At 39.8% G+C, this 22,909-nt stretch overlaps 1 protein-coding gene across 2 annotated transcripts in view; it reads left to right on the top strand.

Annotated features, from left to right (window-relative positions):
• Positions 1-22,909, top strand: part of NPTN (neuroplastin) — a 78,023-nt gene that overhangs the window by 21,791 nt on the left and 33,323 nt on the right. Inside the window, exons 1-2 of one of the 2 annotated variants that reach the window (XM_072628405.1) lie at positions 16,214-16,556; positions 21,753-21,924. In XM_072628405.1, coding sequence (XP_072484506.1) covers positions 16,229-16,556; positions 21,753-21,924 — 500 coding nt within the window. In that variant the 5' untranslated portion in view covers positions 16,214-16,228. Of the gene's footprint in view, positions 1-16,213; positions 16,557-21,752; positions 21,925-22,909 lie in introns of those variants that run through there. The other variant, XM_072628406.1, reaches the window with a different exon arrangement.

Raw genomic sequence — 22,909 nt, forward strand, 5'->3', positions numbered from 1 at the left:
CTTTTGAAGAAGCACATGAAAACGGATGGGGGAAAATATGTGCATTCTTGTTTGTTTTTATGGACCCTTTCATTCTGAGCCAAAATCTTGGTTGTCACTGCAAAAAAATTGGTTATGGATGACTACATTCCTAATATTAGGATTGTCTTTCCTCAGAGCAAACACAGAGAAGATTTCTCTTAAATGGAATAAGATGGATAAGTTCTTTCCCAGCAGCCATGGGTTAGTGTTCTTAGATTCACTATGAATATTGGATCCACTTCTCTTAATGTTAAGCTATTCTGAAAGCTCTCCTCCTACTCCTTGCCTTCAGATGTTGAAAAGGGGCAGTATTCTAGTAGATTGTGAAACACTCAGCAAGTTCATAACCTTCCCAAAGCCCATATAGCCTGTTTAACCACCACAGGGGGACCACTTAGAAGGTTACAACAGCAGCTCAGGCATGAGGTCATTAGGGTGTGCTGGCAGTGACAGGGATTTAGTGGGTTTTAGAAAGGGAGAGATGTAAGAGATTATGAAAGAGGATTTGACATGATTTAGGGACTTTTCATGTGTAAAAGTGAAAAGGTCAAAGATGACTTGGGACTTTCACTTGTTTCACTGAGAAATAATGTATTTTAGTGGAAGGAATGCTGGCCCAGTGCTGGAAACCTGGACTCTAGTCTTGACTTTCCAGGAATGACTTCTGTGACCTTGAGAGTTATTTATGATATCTCATTCCTCGAAGCAGAGATGAGGGAAGGATACTAGAAGAGATACTGTAAATATTATCAGACACTTTCCTGGTATTGGGTCTTTTTCTTTGTCCTAATTTGAGGCTTCAGTCTGGAGGGATGAAGTGGAAAATGACTGCCAATAAAAAAGAGATCAATAAAGGTATTTTTTTAAAAGGGCATTTTAACCTATCTTGGCCTCAGTTTTTCCATCTGTAAAATGATGGATTGAAATGGGTCTCCTTCAGCCTCAAAGTGATGTGCTGGAATGTCCTTAGCTCCAGTACTCCTGTGATAGTGACAGGTGGAAAGGCAGCATGGCCTAGTGGACATGGAGTTGGCCTTGAACCCAGGAAGATCTGAGTTTGAGTCCTTCCTCCAACATGTCATGACTTTGTGAGTCAGCACAGTCACAGCCTCTCTATTCTCTAGGCATCTCCTTCAGACTGAGTGGCTTTCTGGTTTAACTTCTTAGTTCTTGAGGCACTTCTCTAAGATTATAACTTGTGGCGTTGAAGTTGCTCACCTGCTTTGGTAGAAGGAGTTTCACACGTGAAATCCCAGGGCTAGTCTCTTCCTGTGTAGATTTAATGACTATATCTGGGTAATTCTGTACCGTTGCCACAGTCACTTTATCTCAGAGTCAGTGTTCACACATGTTTCATGTAAGAGAGAGAACAAAATACATGCAGTACATCCACAAAAGGAATGTGACCAAAAGAAAAGATGACCCTTAAGTATCTAGAAAATGGTGCAATGATATTACTATTCTTAAGTGAGCCAAGTAACAGAAGCTTTAAGATAGGAGTCTCCAGCCTTTCCTGTCCCATCATCTCCATTTTTTTCTAATAGCCCTTGTGTAGCATTGCACATTCCCTTGGATATTCTGCCCTTCCTGGGTTTTCATGACACTGCTCATCTCCTTTCAACTTTTTCTTTATTTTTTTAAATTTATTTTATTTGTTTTCAGTGTTCTACAGTCACTTCCATGTATCTTAGATTTTTTTTCCCTTCCCTCCCCGGTCCCTCCCTGAGACGGTGTACAATTTTATATAGATTCTACACATACATTCCTGTTAAATACATTTTCACCTTAGTCATGTTGCATAGAAAAATTAAAATGAATGGGAGAAATCATAAAATGAACCAAAACATAAAACAAAAGAAAATGATCTGCTTCATTCTGCAGTTGAATTCCATAGTTATTTCTCTGGATGTGGGAGGCATTTTGCCTTGAGAGACCATTGGAAATTTTTTCAGCCCCTGCATTGCAATGAAGTACTAAATCTACCAGAAAAAGTCCTTGCACGCTGTGGTTGTTGCTGTGTAGAAATTTCTCCTGGTTCTGCTCACTTCACTCAGCATCAGTTCATATAAGTCCTTCCAGGCCTCTCTGAAGTCTTCCTGTTCATCATTTCTTATAGCACAATAGTATTCCATTATATTCATATACCACAATTTATTCAGCCAATCACCAATTGATGGGTATCTCCTTGCTTTCCAGTATCTGATCATCACAAAAAGAGCTGCTATGAATATTTTTGTACATGTGGGACACTTTCCCATTTTTATGATCTCTTAGGGATACAGTCCTAGAAGTGATATTGCTGGGTCAAAGGGTATGCACATTTTTGTAGCCCTTCGGGCATAGTTCCAAATTGCTCTCCAGAATGGTTGGATCAGCTCACAGCTCCATCCACGATGAATTAGTGTTCCAACTCTTCCACATCTTCTCCAACATTTATCATCTAACTGTTTTGTCATGTTAGCCAATCTAATAGGTGTGATGTGGTATCTCAGAGCTGTTTTGATTTGCATCTCTCTAATCAGTAGTGATTTAGAACATTTTTTCATGTGACTATAGATAGCTTTAATTTCTTCCTCTGAAAACTGCCTGTTCATATCCTTTGACCATTTATCAATTGGGAAATAACTTGTATTCTTGTACATTTGACTCAGTTCTCTATATATTTTAGAAATGAGGCCTTTATCACAGACACTAGTTGCAAAAATTCTTTCCCAGTTTTCTGCTTCCCTCCTAATCTTGGTTGCATTGGGTTTGTGCAAAAACTTTTCAATTTAATGTAATCAAAATTATCCATTTTGCATTTTATAATTTTCTATCTCTTGTTGAGTCAAAATTTTTATTTTTCCATTCTCCATAAATCTGATAAATACACTATTCCTTGCTCCACTAATTTGTTTATAGTATCAATCTTTATACCTAGATCACGTACCCATTTGGACTCTATTCTTGTGTACAGTGTCAGGCATTGGTCTGTGCCCAGTTTCTGCCACAGTTTTCCCAGAAATTTTTGTCAAACAGTGAGTTCTTATCCCAGAAGCTGGGGTCCTTGGGTTTATCAAACAGTAGATTGCTATATTCATTGACAACTGTGTCTTGAGTATGTAACCTATTCCCTCTGTTTCTTAGCCTCTACCAAGTGGTTTTGATAATTGCTGCTTTATAATACAATTTGAGATCTAGTATGGCTAGGCTACTTTCCCTAGCATTTCTTTCCGTTAGTTCTCTTGATATTCTGGACCTTTTGTTCTTCCAGATAAATTTTGATATTTTTCTTAGGTCTAGAAAATAAATTACCTGACAGTTTGATTGGTATGGCACTGAATAAGTGAATTAATTTAGGTAGAATTGTCATTTTTATTATATTGACTTGGCCTAGCCACGAGCAGCTGATGTCTTTCCCCTTACTTAGATCTGACTTTATTTGTGCAAAAAGTGTTTTGTAATTGTGTTCATATAATCCCTGGGTTTGTTTTGGCAGGTAGACTCCCCAGTATTTTACAATATGTACCTCCTTCCTACTTCTTTAACCTGCTGACTTGTCTGACAGGGCCTTCTCAGTTTCCTTTGTGGCATCTTTATCCAGGTTTCAGTCCCTTATGTCTGTGTCTACCCCAAGGCTCTGTCCTGTGCCATGTTCTCTTTGTATACTTTCTTTTGGGGCTCTCATTAGCTCCCATGGATTCAGCTATCATCTCTCTACCTCCAGCCCCATCTTCCTCTGGAATTCTATGTGCACCAATTCCAGCTGCCCACTGAACATACCAGTCTTGGTATTTCATAGGTATGTCATGTCCTAAAGAGAACCCCAAATTTAAAATTTTCTTAAAGCCCTTGATAACCCCTATTCTCCCTCTAGATAGATTTTATATCTTCTTCTTATATATGCTCCATTCAAATCCCACTGGCTTCCTTGCCTTGGTGCCACCTCCTACAAGAGACCTTTACTGGTCCCTTGTAGCGTATAGTGCTTCTTCTATATATTTGTTATCTATGAGGTGCTTAATAAATGCTTGTTGGATTGAATTAAAGTGTTTGCTGTTGTTGCTGTGTCGGTGAAGAATTGCTCTTCCATTTGCCTGGAGAGGTCGCTAAAAGTAATGGTGGGTGGAGGGAGTACCTGAATAAAATCTTGAATGGAATTAGGGAAAGTGCTGTCTCCACATTCACTTCTTTTCCTCTTGAGAATCCCAATAAAGCATGGAGAAGGGACAACGTGGTGGCAGGAACTAACTTGAAATGTACCAGTAAATAGATCTGAGATCTGCTTGATTGAGAACTTTTATAAAAGGCAGTACATTTGTACTAAGGCAAATAGTTTTTAGATGTGTAAAGTCCCATCAAATTCTTGCCAAGAACAGAAGCAAAAGCAAAAGAAGAAAAAGAGAGTATAACTTCCTGTTGATCTCATGTTCTCCTAAACTCAGAGAAGTGGAGTGTTAGACTTTGTCAGGAAGACCCATATTCAAATCCTGCCAAAGATTTGCTTTGACAGAGCTCTTCTTTATTCCTCAGTTTCCTCATCTGACAAATAAGGAAGTTGGTCTCTAAGCTTTAGGGTCCCTACTAGCTCCAGATCTATCCTTCAGTCCTGTAAGGATGTTAAATGACTGCCTTCCATCATCAGATGTGTAGATAAGTAGGATATAAATGGGCAGACTAAACCAATGTATATAGATTTTGGATTGGTAATACTTTTTGGTCCAATAACAGTGGTGTTTTCTGCATATTAGGGCATTCATTATATATTTAGTGATTTTTTTCATACTCTTTTCTTTTTATATAGAACTCTCTAAAAGTCCTTTTCCTTCTACCACTGTTAATAACTCATTTTGGTCAAGGCAGGATTCTAGGCTTATTTGGTTCTTATGTTATTATGAACTTCAGGATATTCACAAGTAATCATAGCTGTTTTTCACTTCAGGAGTTGAAGACAAGTAAGTATTGACACTGCTGTAGAGGGATGTTCCTAAATTGGAGATAAGTGGTAGGTGACCTTAATTTGAAAGGTTAGTCAGTCAACAAACATTTTTTAAACACCTACTTAGGTAAAAAGAAAGACAAAAGATTGTGCTGTCAGAGAGCCCATAGTCTTAATGGGAGAGACAGCATGCAAACAACTATGTACTAACAAGCTATTTTCAGGATAAAATTGGCTAATCAACAGGCACTAAAATTAAGAGGGCTTAGGAAAGGCTTCCTGTAGAAAGTGCGGTTTAGCTGGGAAAAGTTCAAATAAAAGGATGACACAGAACTGAGTTCTACATAATTGTGAAATTTTAACCAGGATTCATAAGCAGGGCTTTAAAATTTTATGTTTCTCCTTTAGGAGTAAGAAGCAAATGACAAGAAAAATAAACTGACTGAAAAAACAATCCAATTCCATGGCATGTTTGTGATCAGTGTAGATTCAGACCATCTATAGTCCTAAAAAACTAGAATAAATGTTTAGAGGTAACCTAAATCCCTACAAAAAGTGCAGTAATAAGAGAATATTTTAATTTTATTCATTAAGACAAGAAGACGGACTCATACATTTTCAAAAATATTTTCAACAAAGATTGAAACAAAAGGGCTTAAGTTTAACTGCCACAGTAGAAAGAACAATGGATTGGAAGTCAGTCATAAAGCCTGAGTTTTAATCCCATTTTTGGTACTTATTACTTTGTGCAAACTTTGTTGAGTCCCTTAACTTCTCTCGGCTTCACTTTACTTATTTGTAAAAAGAAGGTTGGACTAGATGACTCCTAATGTTAGCTCAACCGACTCTCAATCCATGACCCTACCATCTACTTCAACTGTACTCTGCCATTCTGGCAAATTGAACTTTATTTAATGCATGTCTGATCAGGTTTGTTTTTGTTGCACATTGCTTATGTACATTTAGTTCTGCTTTGCATTGATTTTGTACTCTTTGTATAGCCTTTAATATTTCACTAAAAGTTACACTCATAAGTCAGTTGTTTAACTTACTTTACCAAGTAGGTTAAGATAAAAGTTCAAGTGAACTAGGAAGGATTATCTTTGAGGCAGACCAGGAATAATGTTCTCAGAGTGCAACCTGATAGACTCTCATGGCTCATAGAAGATTTATACAAGTCAAGAGAGACTTTTGGATTACTAGTGTTCTGAGGGGTAAGGAGGATGGCCTTCCTGGAATCACCTATTTTGATGTGGTTGAGAGAGACAGACAACAGCTCAAACTGTGAAAGAGTGGCAACATCCCAGAAAGGAATACCTGAAGAAAAAAAAAAGGCCTTACTTGTGAAGATGTGGAAGAGATCATCCAAAATCTAGGAACTCAAGGCAGTATTTGGAAAAAGGTTAGACATCCTTAGTTTAGAGAATGATATCAGGGTTATTTGTGACTGGGAATTCTATGATGTGAGAACATAATCTGGACTTAAGACAACCCCCACCAATATTAATAGATCATGGTGTAAAGCATGCTGAATGAGAACACAGAGACCTGTGTTCTAATCACACTCAGCATCGCTGAGAACTAACTGGTTGATTTTGGTCAACTCAGCCTTTCTGGTCCTCAGTTTCCTAACGTAAAATGAGGATTAGAAGAAGTGGTTTTTGAGTGAAAGGGGGAAATATATGTATGTATAGTACTTTTACTGACTGTGCTGACACAGGAAAAGTAGAAAACAGTGATAACTCTTAAATTCTACCACCTTTCCTACTCCTAAGTCAAAATCTTCATGAAACAACCTTCATTTCCTTTCTTCCTATATCACTTCCTCCTAAATCAGATAGTATTGCTTTTTTGAGAAAGATAGCAAAGTAGGACAGTAGACAGGATTGTGGGACCTGGAGTTAGGGAGAGCTGACTTCAAATATGACTTCAGACAGCTCTTGGCTGTGTGACCTTGGACAAACTACAAAACTATTTGCTTCAGTTTCCTCAGTTGTAAGATGAAGGCAATAACAGCATCTGCCTCTCAGAATTGTGAGGATAAATGAGGTAATACTTGTAAAAGTGCTTAGTACAATGCCTGGCCTATAGTAGATGCTAAATAAGTGCTTATTCCTTACCCTAAAAGGGGTGGAGGGGATGGGGGTGGAGAGGAATTTTTTTTTAAAATGGAAAGAGTAAGGGATATGATAACATAGTGGAAAGCTGAGTCATCATAAATTAGGAAGAAAAATGCTCCTTATTTTCTATTTGTATTGTATATGTTCTAGTAAAAGCCACTGTGGACTCTTGACACTGGTTACTTGTTTGTCAGTTTTATTAGAATGTCATTATTAGCCAAGCAAGTGCCTTTGAAGTGAATTGTTAGCATTCCTTTGAGAGTTTTGGGTTTTATTTTTTATACTGTCTATGCTAGAGATAGACCTACAGGTTCTACCCCCAAAGCAAAAATAAATCATAGTATAGGTTTGCTTTTATAGTAAAGATCACTCTAATTGTTCTTTTTGGTATTTGGACCTTCTTTTAACCTTATTTTTTTAAGACTTGTGTCTGGAAGAATTCTTCCAATTCTGGTTGACCCATTGTTTACAATATGGCAAATTCTTGTCTAAAGAGATGGGACACTTTATTACTGTAAATACATTGAGGAAAAATGGACAAAATATATTTTATCCCATGGACATTTTCCCCTTACCTTTTTCCCCAAAAGTTTTTTTCTCGCTATTACTGTTTGTTCCCTTTTAACCCATCCCCACCTGTTTTTAGAAAACAGATAAGCTTTTAGAAAATGAGCTGTAATTATCGAAGTTGTTGATGACTTTTTTGGTAAACATAAACCCCAGTGTGGAGTGTGATAAAGAAGATTCCTTGTTTAGAGCAGCTGCTCCTATTTTCTATATGTTGAAATTTACCTTCACAAAGAAATCATAATGGCTTTCTTAGAGAAAGTTTTCACAAGTTAAATTGGTGGTGGTGGCATCATAATATAGCTAAGTAATCATAAATCAGTTTTATATTAATGGAAATTATTTTTCAGTTATTTAGAAAACATTCTTGATAGTTTAAGGGCTTTTTGACTAAGTTAAACAAAGTATTCAAAATCGTCTTAATCTTATAAAAAACAAGCTTTTAAATGTTTAAATTGTAGCTCAGAAAAACGTATAGTTTCTGTGCCATACCAATGAGTAAAGAATTCTTCAATTCATACTGGCAAATTATACCATCAGAATTGGTTATCAGTCACATTGGTATTTCTCGGGAGAAGAGGAAAAGCTAGAGAAGGGGAGGGGAAGGAGTAGGATGTAAGGAAAAGCATGCAGTTTATAGTAAAGTTTCCTGAAATTTAGACACCAGTTTTACTGGGTCAGTTTACTTTTCCCCCTCAAAATCATCTGATCTAGGAGTCAGAGGATCTGGGTCCTTCGAGATGCAGGAAAGGGCAAATCTTTTGAAAGAGTTTGGAAACTCTGGGTCAGATTCTGTATACCTTAAATAGATGACTAACATGTTTTCATTCCCATTACTGTAATTCCTCATATCCTAGGTAGCAGAGTAGTGTTTATGGCATTCCAGAAAGAGCTGTCCAGACAGGAGGACAGTTTGAGAATTCTCGTTAGGATGGTTATTAGCCTAGTAAAAAAATATATGATTTTTCATAGTAAATCATTTTGAAAAATGCCTTTATGTGGAAAGTTATGTTGTCTCTATTTTATAGAGAAATAAGGAGAAAAGTATGTCTATGAGAGAACTAGGACTTATTCTTAACACTTGCCCCATCTTATGTGAGCTGAGGAAAATGAGCTTGAGCAGCAAATCCTGGGTCTCTCCTCCTGTGATGGTAGAACCTTAATATTAGTTCAGAAGCTTCTGTCTCAAGTCCTGTCTAATTCCTCCTTCCATTTGAACAAACTGAATTTTATTCTGTAATCTTTTGGATTTTCCTATCTAGGAAAGTATATTGCTTTGAAAGTTCTTCAGCATGGTTTTTTCTTCAAACTATTTTTATTTTCAAACAGATTTGTTAACTGGGATTCCTGGGCTACTGGTAGGTAAAAATAATGTACCCATTCTAGTGTCATGTGCCACAATGTAACTTAACACTTGATGCACTTCTCTTCTGGACCTTGGCTAATAGCCACTGTGACTAGTAGCTGGTAGTACATGCACTTGACAACCAGTAGAAGGGCTCTCCAGCTTCCTTCTTAGAGCTGGTTCTCTGACTGTCCTTTCCTTGAGACCCCATGTGGTCATTAAAGAATTGCAGCACCTTCTTTGAGAGTTCTTTACATCCTCATTCTAGAATCCTTGATGATTTTGATCATAGAATATGACATTTATTACTTAAGATATAATAAACCTGTAGCAATAATAGCTTTTGTTTAAACAGCATACAAAATTATTTTTTAAAAATAAACTTTATTTTAATCACTTTGTTTTGACAACTCTTGAATAAGAAAGCAACTAAAAACTTTTTGCAGAATGCTTTATTCTTTTTGCATATTTGTAAAAGGAAAAAGATATTTCTCAGAAGCACAGTGAGCTGAGATCGTCTTAAGATAAAAAGTACTTATCCAGAATTTCAGAAGAATAGTCTTCTTAACTAGAAATAGTGAGTTCTGGTGACACAGTAGATAGAGCACAGAGAGTTTGTGGCCCTCCAGAAAGCTGCACCTATTTTGTTCCAGACAATATATTAAGGTCTCTGGGTGGTAAAGCCCATCTTGCTGATGAAGAAGAGTCACACTTAATCCCCAATTCCTATATATTCTACCTTCTTGGAGTTAAGAAGATCCTAATTCAAGTCCAGTCTTAAACACTTACCTGTGTGACCCTGGGCAAATCATTTAACCTTTGTTTGCCTCAGTTTCCTCAACTGTAAAATGTGGATAAGAATAGCACTTGTTTAGCAGGGTTATTGTGAGGATCAAATGAGATACTGTTTGTAAAAAGTGCTTGGCACAGTACCTGGCACGTAGTAGGTACTATATAAATGCTTATTCCTTTCCCTTTCTTTTCTTTTGGTCTCTTGCATTTAGAACCTCAACAAGGCGTTGGTGTATCTTAGATGAGGCATAAAAGCTGAGCGCTTACCTCTTCTACCTAAAACTGTGGGCACATAAAGATAAAAATGAACCATCTCTGCCCTCAAGAGGTGTTATGTTCTACGATGTTAGAAAATGTGTGTGTGTGTGTGTGTGTACACATATATATACACACATGTAGGCAAAATCACGATGGAGTTTGTGCAAAGTAGTGCATGTACACTGGAATTTGATGACATTAAAAAACAATACAAACAGCTTCTCATTTTCCTCCTCCCTTCTTCTCCATCCCCCTACCCCTCATCTGAAGAGCCCAAATGGCTGTCTGTTCTTCCTAGAGCCAGCTCTGCATTCAGGTACACAGTGTTGGGCCAACATCTTTCTTACCTTGCTCTGATAAACAAGTGTGGAGAGATGACCACACTAGGCATCAGGAGACCTGAGTTCTCATCCAAACCCTGTCATTCCCCTGGCAGCATGTTCTGAGAATAAGCATGTCAGTTCTCTAGGCCTTGAGGAAGAGTTGGAGTAAATAATTTCTAGTTTTATTATTCTGTAATTCATTGATCATAGGAATTGGAGCTTGAATGATCTAGTACAACTGCTTCATGTCCATCTGACCAGAATAAATTTGTTTTCAAGAAGCCGTCATTTCAAGAGTGTGGATATTCTTTTTAAGATTTTTGAATGCACTATACTTTTGATGTGTTGCTGTGTCTAAAAAAAAAGAGACTTCATCATCTGTTGGCCAGACCTGATGAAAAGCTGTCCTGGAAACTAAAGATTTGCCGGGGTCTTTATTGTTCTCCAGTTTTGAAATGACCTTTTTGGGTGAAAGCCCTGTAATTGGTCAGCATCTGTTTTTAACTGAGCCTCTGGGATCAGGATGCTAATTAATGTATGGAAAATGTAGGGCTTGTAGTGATTGAAGAAAACCTTTCCGAGTAGACTTTACTTAAACAGTTCAAAACTAACCAACATATAAAAAAAGTCCGACATGTTTGCAAAGAAGAAAGGAGCACATTTTTGATGCTTTCATTTGACTCAGTCACAGAAATGTCAATTAGAACAGGGCCCATTTCTATGGAACAAAGGGATGTTTTTGTTTCTGCCTTCCAGACAACAGTACAGTCAGTCTACATCAGTATTTCCCAGTTAGTCATACTGTAGAACTCTAAAATTATAAAGATTTACAGTTCCCCAAAACAAAGACCCAACTTTTTAATACCAGTGCCCTACTGATGCACTTACATGAGTCATAATACGTATACACACTAAATTCTTCAAAATAAGGAGATTTATTTTGTCACTAAGATAGAGTAGGATCTTATGGTAGAGAATTTGATGCCTGATTGATTTGATATGGGGGGATTATGTCCAAGACAAGTGAGGTTCTGAGCCTCAGTGCTCTTCTTGACCAAGACATGGCAGTTAGGAGAAACAGGTAAGTTCAGTTTCTGCCGAAGGAGGTGCCTGATGAGGAGGCATAAAAAAAAAAAAACCAGAGAGAAAGGCATGAAAAAATACTGGATTTAAAATTTGAGAAATAAATCCTAACTGCTACACATCATGCCAAGGGTTCTATCCCCCTTCAGCTACTCTGTGGTTAAACTTCATTTTCCATCCTTTGGGCTCTGCCTCCACATCAACAAATGGAGCATTTCAGCATAGAGCTACAACTTGCCTCTGTGGAATTGTTCACTGACCGACCAACAGTTAATGTGGTTAGACTATATAGGAAGTGTTTGTGGGTGTGGGTGTATGTGTACACATGTGTGCTAGATGGCACAGTGGCCTTTGAGCCAGACAGACCTGAGTTCAAATCCTGCCTTAGACATTTAGCTTAGCTGTCTCATCCTGGATAAGTCACTTAATGTTTTTTCAACCTCAGTTTCCTCTTCTGCAAAATGAGAATAACAATAACAGGATTGTTGTAAGGATCAAATAATGCCTACAAAGCAGTTTGAAAAACTTAAAGGGCTATATAAATGTGATGATGGTGATGGTGATACAGTATGTATCTGCCCAGGGTGGTTGGGGCTAATTGAAAGATGTGAAATATTGAGACTAGAACCTCACGTTAGATGTCAGCAGGTTGTCTTGTTCGACCTTGGACTCAGAGATTTGAGCCTGTGCCCTTTAGTCAATTGTAATCTAATTTTCTTTCTTAGAATAGAGAGGCAGGAAAGCACAGACTGAAAGAATCAGATCTGCCAGCAGCATTATAAATTGACTGGGGCTTCAAGAGGGCTGCTGTGTAAGACAAGAGTGGGGCTTATTTTAAAGGCCTTGCTGGCCTTGGTTAACAGTCATGGGGAGGAAGTCTACCTTTGCAAATCTAGCTGGGCCTGCCCTGGAGTTAAACAGGAAATTTGAGGTGCTAGTATTCCTGTTTCAAAAGTCAGCTATGTATGTATGTGAAAGCTGTCTTCTTTTGGAATGGCATTCACCTTGCTCTGTGTGCCCCTCTTGACTCGAATACTTTCACAATCCAGACTCCTAGCTTTTTCTGTCCAGAGAGCTTGTCCTTTCTCCAGGTACTATTCTGAGCTGTCTTCTTTTTCCCACTCCCAGTCACACAATTGAATATTCTTACTTTCCCAACTTTGTCACATCCTTTTATCATATTTTTTCTTTTTCCTTCCTCTCTGAACAACCAATTGGGATTCTGCAGTTTCCTGGTTATTAAATGCAGGAATGATAGAGCCAATTTGTAGGACTCACACTTACTCAACATCTTGTTGTAGCCATTTATGTCAGGAGTGGTGGCATGGGATTGAAAGGGGGGGGTGGAGATTATTTTGCAAAACAAAACCAACTTTTCTGAATTTGGGGGAACTTTTATAAACCATGACTGGGGTTCCTTGCCTCCCCAAACTTCAGCTTTTATGGAAGCACATGCCTTTATAAGGCACCTGACCTTCAGCTGTAACTTTTCATTCTGAAGGTGCTGGTGTGTCTGGAAGCAAAAGGGATGATTTAGACCCTAGGCTGTTTACCTCCTGCTTCTGAGAGCTGATTCTTCTCGTCTGCTGAATTGAAGCTAATTTTGGATAGGTAATGAGGTGTAGTTTATTGCTAATCTTGATTTTCTATGCTAATTGTATGAATACTTTATAGAAAAGTTCATTTTACTAACTCCCTGCTGCTAGGAGGAGAAAAAGGTTAGGTTGTACAATTTTTTATGAGTTTTCTAGTATCAAGGAATCTCCTGATTGATGGAGAGGTTTTGTGGTATTGTGGAAAGTATCTGGCCTTGAGAGTGGGAAGACTTAGATCCTCACTATTTCTGCCACCACTCTTTGTGATACAAGTGGTGAGCTTGGGTCAGTTATTGCTTCTCTAGGATGTTATAGAGAGAGTGTGCCTTTACAATGCTTGTACTGTGTGGTGGATCCTTAACTTCCAGTTCTTAGTTTTGTTATTTGTAAAATGGGCATACTACTTGCCTACCTATCTAATAGGGCAGTTGTAGGATCAGTGAAAATGTATGCAAAAGCATTTATTAAAAAGCATATCTTTAGTATAGGTGACAGAGATTTATTTTACCATGGTCCCTGACAAGAATATCAGAATGAAAAATTAGCTCCCCTTCTGTTATGTACAATTCGTCTAGGCAAAGGGGTAAAGTGAAAAAGCCCCATTCAGTTTGGAGTCAGATGACCTGGCTTCAAATCCTAGCTCTGCTGTTTACTGTTTATATAATCATGGTCAAATGATAATTGCTGTCTATTTCTTAATCTGCAAAACTGAGAAGGTTGATTAGATGACCTAAGGTCCTTTCCTGCTCTAAATCTATAATCTAATGACCATCACAGTCTCCAGAGGATCAGAGGCAAGTAGAATACTTTGTATATTGAACCAGTCTGCTCAGCAAAGATATTGTAAGGTTCTTTTTATTTTTAACCAATTGTCCTTCCTACAAATTATTTTAGGACTCTCTCAAGCTTTTCTGTTTTGCATGGATTCTTTGTTCTTGCTTTGTCTAAGGCTTATCATACCATAGGTTCAAATTCTGTCCAGGCTGTCGTAGGGAACTATGGAGCTAATGACAATTCTGTTAGAGGAAAATGAGCAAGTCTCCAGTTAATCTTGCTAATAATTACTAAAATCTGGCAGCTCAAAGAACTTTCCTGACCTGTTCTCGTTTCTCTAAGAAGTAGTGATTACTTAAACCAACAAGTTAAATAATCATCCTCCATACCTTTCTTGGAAATAAGTTTTCTTTAGAGTTGTTTGTATACTTGGAAAAAACAAATTTGTTCCAGGAAAGGAATACAGTATTGGCTTACATGAGAGTCATGCTTCCTAGCTGGCGTGTGTTTTATATAGTGATGCTTAATTACCCCGGTGCCCGGATGCTATACTGTCATCCGTTGGCAAGACAGCTGAGAGAAGGTCTCAAGTTGAATGTCTTACTCTGAGCTTCTTCTGGATCTTCCAGTGATACCTGTGTGGCTCCTGAGAGTCCCTGCAGAGGGGGAGGACCCTGCTAGGGCTGACCAGTAGAGGTGATTTGGAACAATAAATGAGTTTTGTGCTCTTTGTACTTGACATTCAGTGCCTTTGCAGGTCAAGAGTCTTGAGGTCATTGTTCCCCCAGTCCCCAAAGAATATTTAAAACATTCTCCAGGTTAGAGAATGACAGAGCTGGAAGGAATTTCAGAAGTGATTCAGCCCATCACCCTCATTTCACAGAAGAAACTGAGACAGAGAGCTGAGGTACTTGTCCAAGGTCACATGGCTAATTAAGAGCAGTACTAGAAAGATGCTCAGCTCCCAGGAACAACACTCGTTTTACTCTACCAGGATACTTTGTAGCTTAGATTTGGGGTCTGAACTATTCTGTAAAAAAAAAAAAAAAAAGTACTTCGATTTCTATATGGTACATAGAGGGTTTTTCTCCCCCTTTAATGGCATGTTACACGAGGCCGTGTTTTGTTTTTTTCCCTAAAAGCAAGTAGTTACACCTGGAAGTATGAGAATTTCTTCCTGTAACCTAAATTTTCTGGTTGTTAGCCCCATTCCCTTTGCTTCTGTGGTACAGAGGGAATGTTCCATTTAATGTGTACATCTCCTCTGGAATATGCCTAGTTTGCGCATCTCTGTTCATGTGCAGAGGTGCTGCTTCAGTGTCCCTAGGGAAAATGTGCAGCCAGTCTTGAGTGGTCTCTGTGATCTTCCTGTGTGATATTTGAATCAGCAGATAAGACAGTCTGTGGGTGTAGTAAGTCAGTAAGAGAGACTGAACCAGGTCTTACCTTTCCAAGGACCTACCTCCATAAACTTTTCAAAAAGTCTTTGATTTTTCATCTATGACATTTCTACTTCCTAACCCAGTATCACTTTGATCTGAAGCCCAAAGCAAATCCCTGGTGGGAGAAAGAGAAGGACCAATATCCAGCTGCTGGGGGTGGGGGAATGAGGAAGGCCTTCATTCTTCGGTGGTGGCCAACACAGCTGAGCCCTAGCTTTCACCCACAGCTTCTAGTTTGTTTGAGGGAATTGTTCTTATTGGAGCTGCTCAAGTACTAGGGTTTGTTTCCTTGGTGTTTTTTTAAGTCAGTCAGTGAGTAAATAAACATTTATTAAGCACCTGCTATGTGCTAGGTGCTGTGCTAAAGCTCTGGAGGCACTGTGCTAAGAGAGTCCAACCTGAGTCAGGACAGACTGTCTGCTGGACATCTGACACTTGTCAATGGCTTCCTTAGATACCGTCTCTGGACTTCCATTTAACACGCACTGCTGCACTTTCATAAAGGCGCTGCAACATTCCCAGGGCAATCAGCTCTCCCAAAGAGAGATTCTGGCTTGGCATTTAGCCCTGATGCTGATTTCCAGTTGCTCTTTCATCACCTCCCCAGTTTGGGAAAGGTATGGTTTGTGCTGTGAGGATGCTTCCCAGCCTTTAGGCTCTCCCATTCCTGCCCACTGGACCCATTGCTACCGAGGCTGCTTAGTGGGCTTGCTTCTGCCTGGCGGTTGTTGTCCAGGGCTATCCCAGCTTCTAATCAGCCTGCCTTTGCTTCCTAAGTTGGCCAGGATGGTTCTTCTAAAAGCTTGTATGAATTGCTGTTACTGTCTCTATTTTTTAAATAAATCCTTTTCTGTTCTTTGCAACTCATTTGCTTTTTTTTTAATTTTCTTTTAAAAAATTACTATTAACTCCTGTTGATTTTTTTTTTCTGACTGGCCTGCCACTGCATTCCTGCTGCCCCTCCCTCTAGCTGGGTTTGTCAAGTCGCCCATGTCAGAAACTAAACTCACGGGGGACGCCTTTGAGCTGTACTGTGACGTGGTTGGGAGCCCCACTCCAGAGATCCAGTGGTGGTACGCAGAAGTCAACCAGCCAGAGTCTTTCAGACAGCTGTGGGACGGTGCTCGGAAGCGCCGTGTCACCGTAAACACCGCCTACGGGTCAAACGGCGTGAGTGTGCTGAGAATAACCGGCCTCACCTTGGAGGACTCTGGGACTTACGAGTGCAGGGCCAGCAACGACCCAAGGAGGAATGACTTGAGGCAAAATCCCTCCCTAACATGGATCCGAGCCCAGGCTACCATAAGCGTCCTTCAGAGTGAGTCCAGCACCCTACAGTAGTAGCACTGTAGTCCTTAGAGGTGGCCCAGTGACCCTTCTCCCCTTCCACCTCCTTCCTAGTATGACCACCCACCCTGTCTTTGTTCTTTCAAACCCACAACCCCTTCAGTTGTAGCATATTAAAATATTTGTGGCAATTTTTTTTTTCTTTTTGCCCTTCCTTTCCCCCCTTTTGTACTCGTCCCCCCATTTTCCTCTATTCATCCCCTCTGTGTGTCTCTTTCCTCTAGGAACAAAGGACTGGGGAAAAATCTATGGAAATGTCTAAAATCTCCTGTCATGTGGGATGGGAGGAGGGAGGAGGGACAAGGGATGAGGGACGTGGGGAGGTTTCAAAGTTAAAACTCCACAAAAGCACACTCTCAGACCAGCTTAGTGTTGAAGTTGTTTCTTCCCCTCCCTTTACGTTTATAGTAGGTTTCCTGCCATCCTTTTGCTGCCTTCTTCTCTAGTGCCTTTTTCTATTTTCATCTTTCTCCTCTAATCTAACCACTTTTGCTTTTTTTCTGATCATCTGTCTGGAGCTCTCAAAGTGGCTGCCTTCACCTGTGTGGTTTTGAGTTCCTGTGTGTCTGCCCCTCCTTTTCTGTGGTTTGCTATGATTGTATACTGTGTGACAGGGCGTTGGCAGTGGCCGCCATTGGTGTAGTGTAGTGTGGTGGTGTATTTTGGTTGTCCCTAGTCACCTGCAAGTGTGAATTCTCCCATACTTCCAGCTCCTTTTCTTTTTCAAAAACAGTGGCATGTGTGTCTCTGATAGCTTTCCACCACAGCAGCAAGCTTCTCACTTACTTTGTTCATTGGATCCTCTGTTCTTGCCAGTCAAGGAACAATCAGAGATTTGTACCATCTGTCCTGTTACCAGGAGCCTGGTGACTCCAGGTGATAAGGTAGTCCTTTGGATTTTGTCTCCCTGTGACAGCTTGGCTCTGATATCTTTCCAGGACTGTTACTGTAAGGTAGCAGCCCCAGGCTGCTCTGGAGTTCTACATGAAGGAACTTCCTAACTGCTCTCTTCTTCTCTGGCCAATAGAGCTGAGCAAGGCAGCTGGCTCAAGACTTTCCCCATTGGCCATAGGTAGAGGGAGAACATTGGACAGAAGAGTTTTTGTTTCTATTTTACTATTTGGAAAGTGACTTGCTAATTGTTGGGAGTGGGTTGGGAGGAGGGGAGGGTGAGAAACAACTGGAAGGCCAACAGGCTTTGCTAGCAATAGTCCCATTTTAGTAGTTTTGCAATTGAGACCCATGTTTTCTCTGATTGAGTGGTATTCTGGCAATTTTTCTCCTGGCTCATCTCTAGCTTTAACTGACTAATATTGATTTTGAAATGACTTGGTGTGCATCCACAATTCGCACATCGGATAGGAAAAACTAAAACACTTCCTGAGACTTTGATATTAACAAATGAGGGGCTGGAACATAGGTCTCCATCTCTGTTTCCTTATGATGCTCTTAAATCACAGTCATTCTGGAAAGTGAGGAGTGGAAGCTGTTCTATATAAAAACTTGACCAAATGTAAAAAAAACCACTTAGAAGAGGGAGATAAGGGCCACTGCAGCTGGTCCTTTTAAGTCAGAGAATTTGCCTTTGAAAATTGGAAAACCATGTAGACATATGTATGGGGAAAATTAACCAAATGACATGAATTTTTTAAAAAGCATTCTTTCCTCTTCATGTACCCCTTTTTCCCTATCCCTCTCCCCACCCCTGTTACTTTGTCTTCTCCTAAGAAGCATTTTTATAAGAATATCTAGCTGACTAATCTGTAAGGCTAATGGTGCCTCTAGGCTGGTAGTCTGTATCTGGTGTTTACCAGAACCAAAGTGCCTTGCCCTTTGCAGCTTTTTCAGTGTACCTGGACTCAAAGATTTAAAAACCAGAGCCTTGGATGCAGAATGAGGGTATAGAGAGTATGGGACTTCTTAGAAAGTATCTCAAGTCACTTAGTGAGGATTGGCTGGGGGGGCTCCCCACACACTGGTTGCAGTTGATAGGCTGGACTCCTTGGATTCCTTGGAAATCAGTTTCTTAATTCACCAGCCTCTAGAGACCAGTGACCTCAACCCTGCCCAGCTAGATCTATCTTATCTTTCCTCGCCAACCTCTCATGTTATTGACAGCTAAGCTGTGCCTGCCTTTACCCAGCATACCCTGTCCTATATTCAGTGTACTTTGGCTCCTCAAAGCTTGCTTAGCTCTGTTGAATTGCTTTACATTTCTGACTCTTCAGTGCTGTCTGGGGAGTTTTATCTGCTGGCCATGGAGAAAGGTTGAGCGTCATCTTGACCCATTAAGGGTCCACCAGGAGTACCTTCCAAAGTCCTGGAATTATGGATAACAGTAAAAAGATGTCCAATTTGGATGAGGTTAATCTTGACCCACCAAGGCCCTAAACTGACAAAGCAGATAGATATCAGCTAACAAGCCATGCTGCTCAAGGAAGGAGTTTCAGGTCAGGAATTTGCTACTTGCTACTTTAATTGGCATCAATGTCAAATAAAGGCATACAGTGGCTTCTGGCTTCTGGGATTTCTAGGTTTCCTGGATCATGGCAATGGCATGGACCAAGCTGTAGTCTGGTGTTCTGGTTCAGTCATAGCTACTGGGTCTAAGACTGTGAAACTTGAAGGAAATCCTTAACCCTCAGAAAAGAGAATAGAATGCAGATTTCAATTAGACTTGAATTGGGTCAGGTATAAGCAATAATTGGTCATAGAAATGCAATACTTATCTGTTGATAATGATACTGATAGATATACATTGCCAGTGTGGTGATCTGTCCAGGGCTGGTTTCTATATATTTTCTTGTCATAGTAGATGATGGCTGTGACCTCTGCTGAGTTTTACATGTACTGTACAGAATCACACCTCACACAAAAAATAACTCAAATTACTACTCCATTTACTTCCAACTGAGTCTGTCCTGAATCTTTAGCATTTACTCACAGGGGGAAAATTGTGTTTTTCTTTGTTGTGCCAGTATAGTACAAGAAGTATGGGCAGAAGATTATAGCTTTCACATTTCTTCCTCATAGTCCTAAAAAGCAGTAGTCAATTACATAGTCTCTAATAAAAATGGTCATCTGTCACCTGGCCTCCTTAGACTTAAAAATAAGAAAACTCTTGTTGGCCTTGTCCTTGTAGCCCCCTTCCTCATGTCATTGGGGGAAGGTTTGGAGCTGTGCAGAGCAACAAAATTGAACAATAAAATAAAGTAAAAACCTCCAAGGAGTGTTTGGATTTTGATGTTAACTTTATTTCTGCTTTTGATTTTTCTTTGTGAAGTAACAATTTAATCTTTATTTTTTTCTCTCTGTTTGGTCTTGATTTTCTCTTGGAAGTGTGATCCCTTTCTAATGCTTTCTGCTGCCAATGTGTGTGCCTTCCATTGCAGGGTTCACAACAGATTCTTCTCATCTTCCTGAGCTGCAGGGATTTGGCTTCAGTCCAGTAAACATTGAAGACCATGAGACACCACTGTACTAATGATTGTGTTAACATGCATCTGCTTCTCTGTCTTAGTGGCTGCTATGCCTCCATTATTTGTACATAAAGACCCTGCCTGTTTGATGTTAACTGGGAGAATGACCAGTACTGATCTGATGATAAAATGAAGATGACTTTTCATTTTTCTGGACTGAGAAACCCATAGGTCAATTTATTTGTGGAGTAATTTTAAGTGTTTAATGTTATCTTTCACCATTATCTTTGGACTTAAGTTGAATTGAAATTGAAAATTTTACAATAGAAAAAAAGTACTTGGACAATAGATTTTTGAAGTATTTCTCCAGGGGGGAAAATTCTGTTCTGGATAGATGAGAAGGTTTTTTGTCCCTGAAATGAGGTGTAGTAATACGTAGAAAGGTATATTGGAGTTGCAAATTATAAGTAACTAGACAGAACAAGATGATGCAGGAGATAATTATCTTCAAATGAAGGACATGTCTTTGGGTGTGAGGGGTGTGTTGGGGGAAGGTAATGGCAGGTAATAAAAGATCAGATTTTTTCATCTAATAATTGAGCCACAGTAAGGGGGTGCTAAAGTCTTGAGTAAAAATGATTGCCATTTGCTTTCAACATACTTTTTAGTTGATACTTCCAAGAATGATTGGGTATGATTTAAAAATCTCTTTTACATGTTTAGTCACACATGTTTTAGATAAACTAGAAAAGGGCGGCTTCATATTTTAAACCCACAGGGCCTGGAATAAAGCATGAAAGTAGGATGTGTCCAGCTCCATGGAATTTGTAGTGTGGTGGTGATAGTGGTGAGGAGGAATTAACATGTCCCAATAAAAGAGCCTTTTACTCTGCTGTTAATTCTGTCTGACATGGACAAGTCAGTTCCCCTTTTTAAAATGAGGGCTCTGAACTCTAGGATCTCTAAGGTTCCTTTTACCTCATAATGTCTTGTAATGCTACTAAAACATTTCATACTCTACAGTTGGCCTCACTTGTGTCTAGTGGAATTTCAAGTTTCATTTCTGAAAAATTCTGTGTTTGGGAAAGAAAAATGAGAACAGTTCCTTGAGAACTTTGCTATAGGACAATTAAGGGAACAAGGCAGACCTCCACTAGGAAGTATGTGTTTGGACCTAAGTAATATTTATGTTTTGTTTTTACTTTGTCAGAAATGGTTATAACTGGGCTCCTTTAGAAGGTATGGTAATATTTAAGGGGGAAAGTCCAGACATATATTTCCTTTGTTGATCTTAAAACTGCTTCAGGCCTTAGTCACCCCATAGAATGGGTTGTTGCAAATATAAAACATTCTGCTGCACTTGACAAATGCTGTCAGGCAGAGCCTGCCTAGTCTTTGTGAATAACTGCTGCAGCCTCAGGCATTTGGGTGGGCACCATGTCCCAAGGACATTGCGTTCCAAGAATCAGTGGGATATGACAAGTATCCATGCAAGTAATGGGTCCTGTTCTTTCACATGTAGGCTGACTGGTCCTTAGGCTGTTGTCTGCACCAGTGGTCATCTGCTTATATACATTATTTTTTCTTTCTTGACTTTCTCCAAAGTGGTAAAGTGAATTTCCTCATGTGGTCCTGTCTGCTCCCCACCCTCTTCTCCTTGCCCCTCTCTCCTGCCCCTTCTGACTCCCAGGCCAGCCTGCCAGAAGGGAAAGTTGATGGCCTTTTGTCACTGTGCCCTCTCATTACAGAGCCCAGGATAGTCACCAGTGAAGAGGTCATCATTCGAGACAGCCCTGCCCCTCCCTTCACTCTGCAGTGTAACCTCACTTCCAGCTCCCACAGCCTCCAGTACAGCTACTGGACCAAGAATGGGGTGGAATTGACGGCCACTCGCAAGAACATCAGCAACATGGAATACAAGTGAGAGGGGCCAGAGTTTGGGGGAAGGGAAGGGGCATAGGTGAGTTTGCTGTCTTCCAGAATGGGGGGGCCAAGGTGACTTGTGGGGAAAGTGGTATATGAAGTTGGAGTTATTTTGGGTTTGTTAGGGCAGGTTTTCCTTTAGGCTCTATTTGCTGGCTTGTTTTCATTCTTAGAGGAAGTTTTTAAAACGGACTGAACAACTAAGCTTGGACAACTGTGTCTCCAAGTCAGGGAGGCCAGAGATGGACTGGAAAAGCCTTTTCAGGGAGCAAGTGTGTTTATAAGAGTGAAGAATGCATATTATTATCCCCATTATCTATCTGAGGCAATTGTGACCTTGAGAAGCTCAATAAATTAATTACCCAGCATTCCATAGTGTGTGGATGGGCCAAGAAACCAGATCTTCTAACTTCTTCCACTGTCAGGCTCACACTTTTCCTTAGTGCTGACTTGCTGTATGACCTTGAGCAGGTTTCTTAACCTCTTTGGGCCTCTGTTTTCTATAAAATGGTAAGTCTAACACTAATTCACCTTTCCTAGAGATGGGAAAGAATCAGTCAGCATATGTTTTTGTACTTGGTAGTGTTTTCATGTTGCCTGGCCCTCTCAAGATGGTGGGTCTGCTTTACTTGTTACCCATAAAAACCCCTTCTCTGTGATTTATTGAAGATGATCTCGTCTGTGAATCTGGCAGTTAGCCAGTCTAACTGAGAAGTGAGACCTCGGGAATCTCAGTGACTTGTGAGGGTCACTGACTTGCACTAGAGGCAGCACTGATACGTAGATCTGACAACCCTCTGGCTACCCCACTTCTATTCTAATAGCCGGCATGAGCTTTGGATTTCAAATAGAGGAGTGATTTTTCTTCTTCAGAGAATAAGAATAACCAACACTGTGGGGTATCTCAAAGGGGAATCACACTAGAACATCTTCTCAGAGGAAATATGACCATAGTTCTTCCTCAAATCAGGAGTATTTGGGG

This window comes from Notamacropus eugenii, chromosome 1 (genome assembly GCF_028372415.1).
Source record: "Notamacropus eugenii isolate mMacEug1 chromosome 1, mMacEug1.pri_v2, whole genome shotgun sequence".
Lineage (NCBI taxonomy): Eukaryota > Metazoa > Chordata > Mammalia > Diprotodontia > Macropodidae > Notamacropus > Notamacropus eugenii.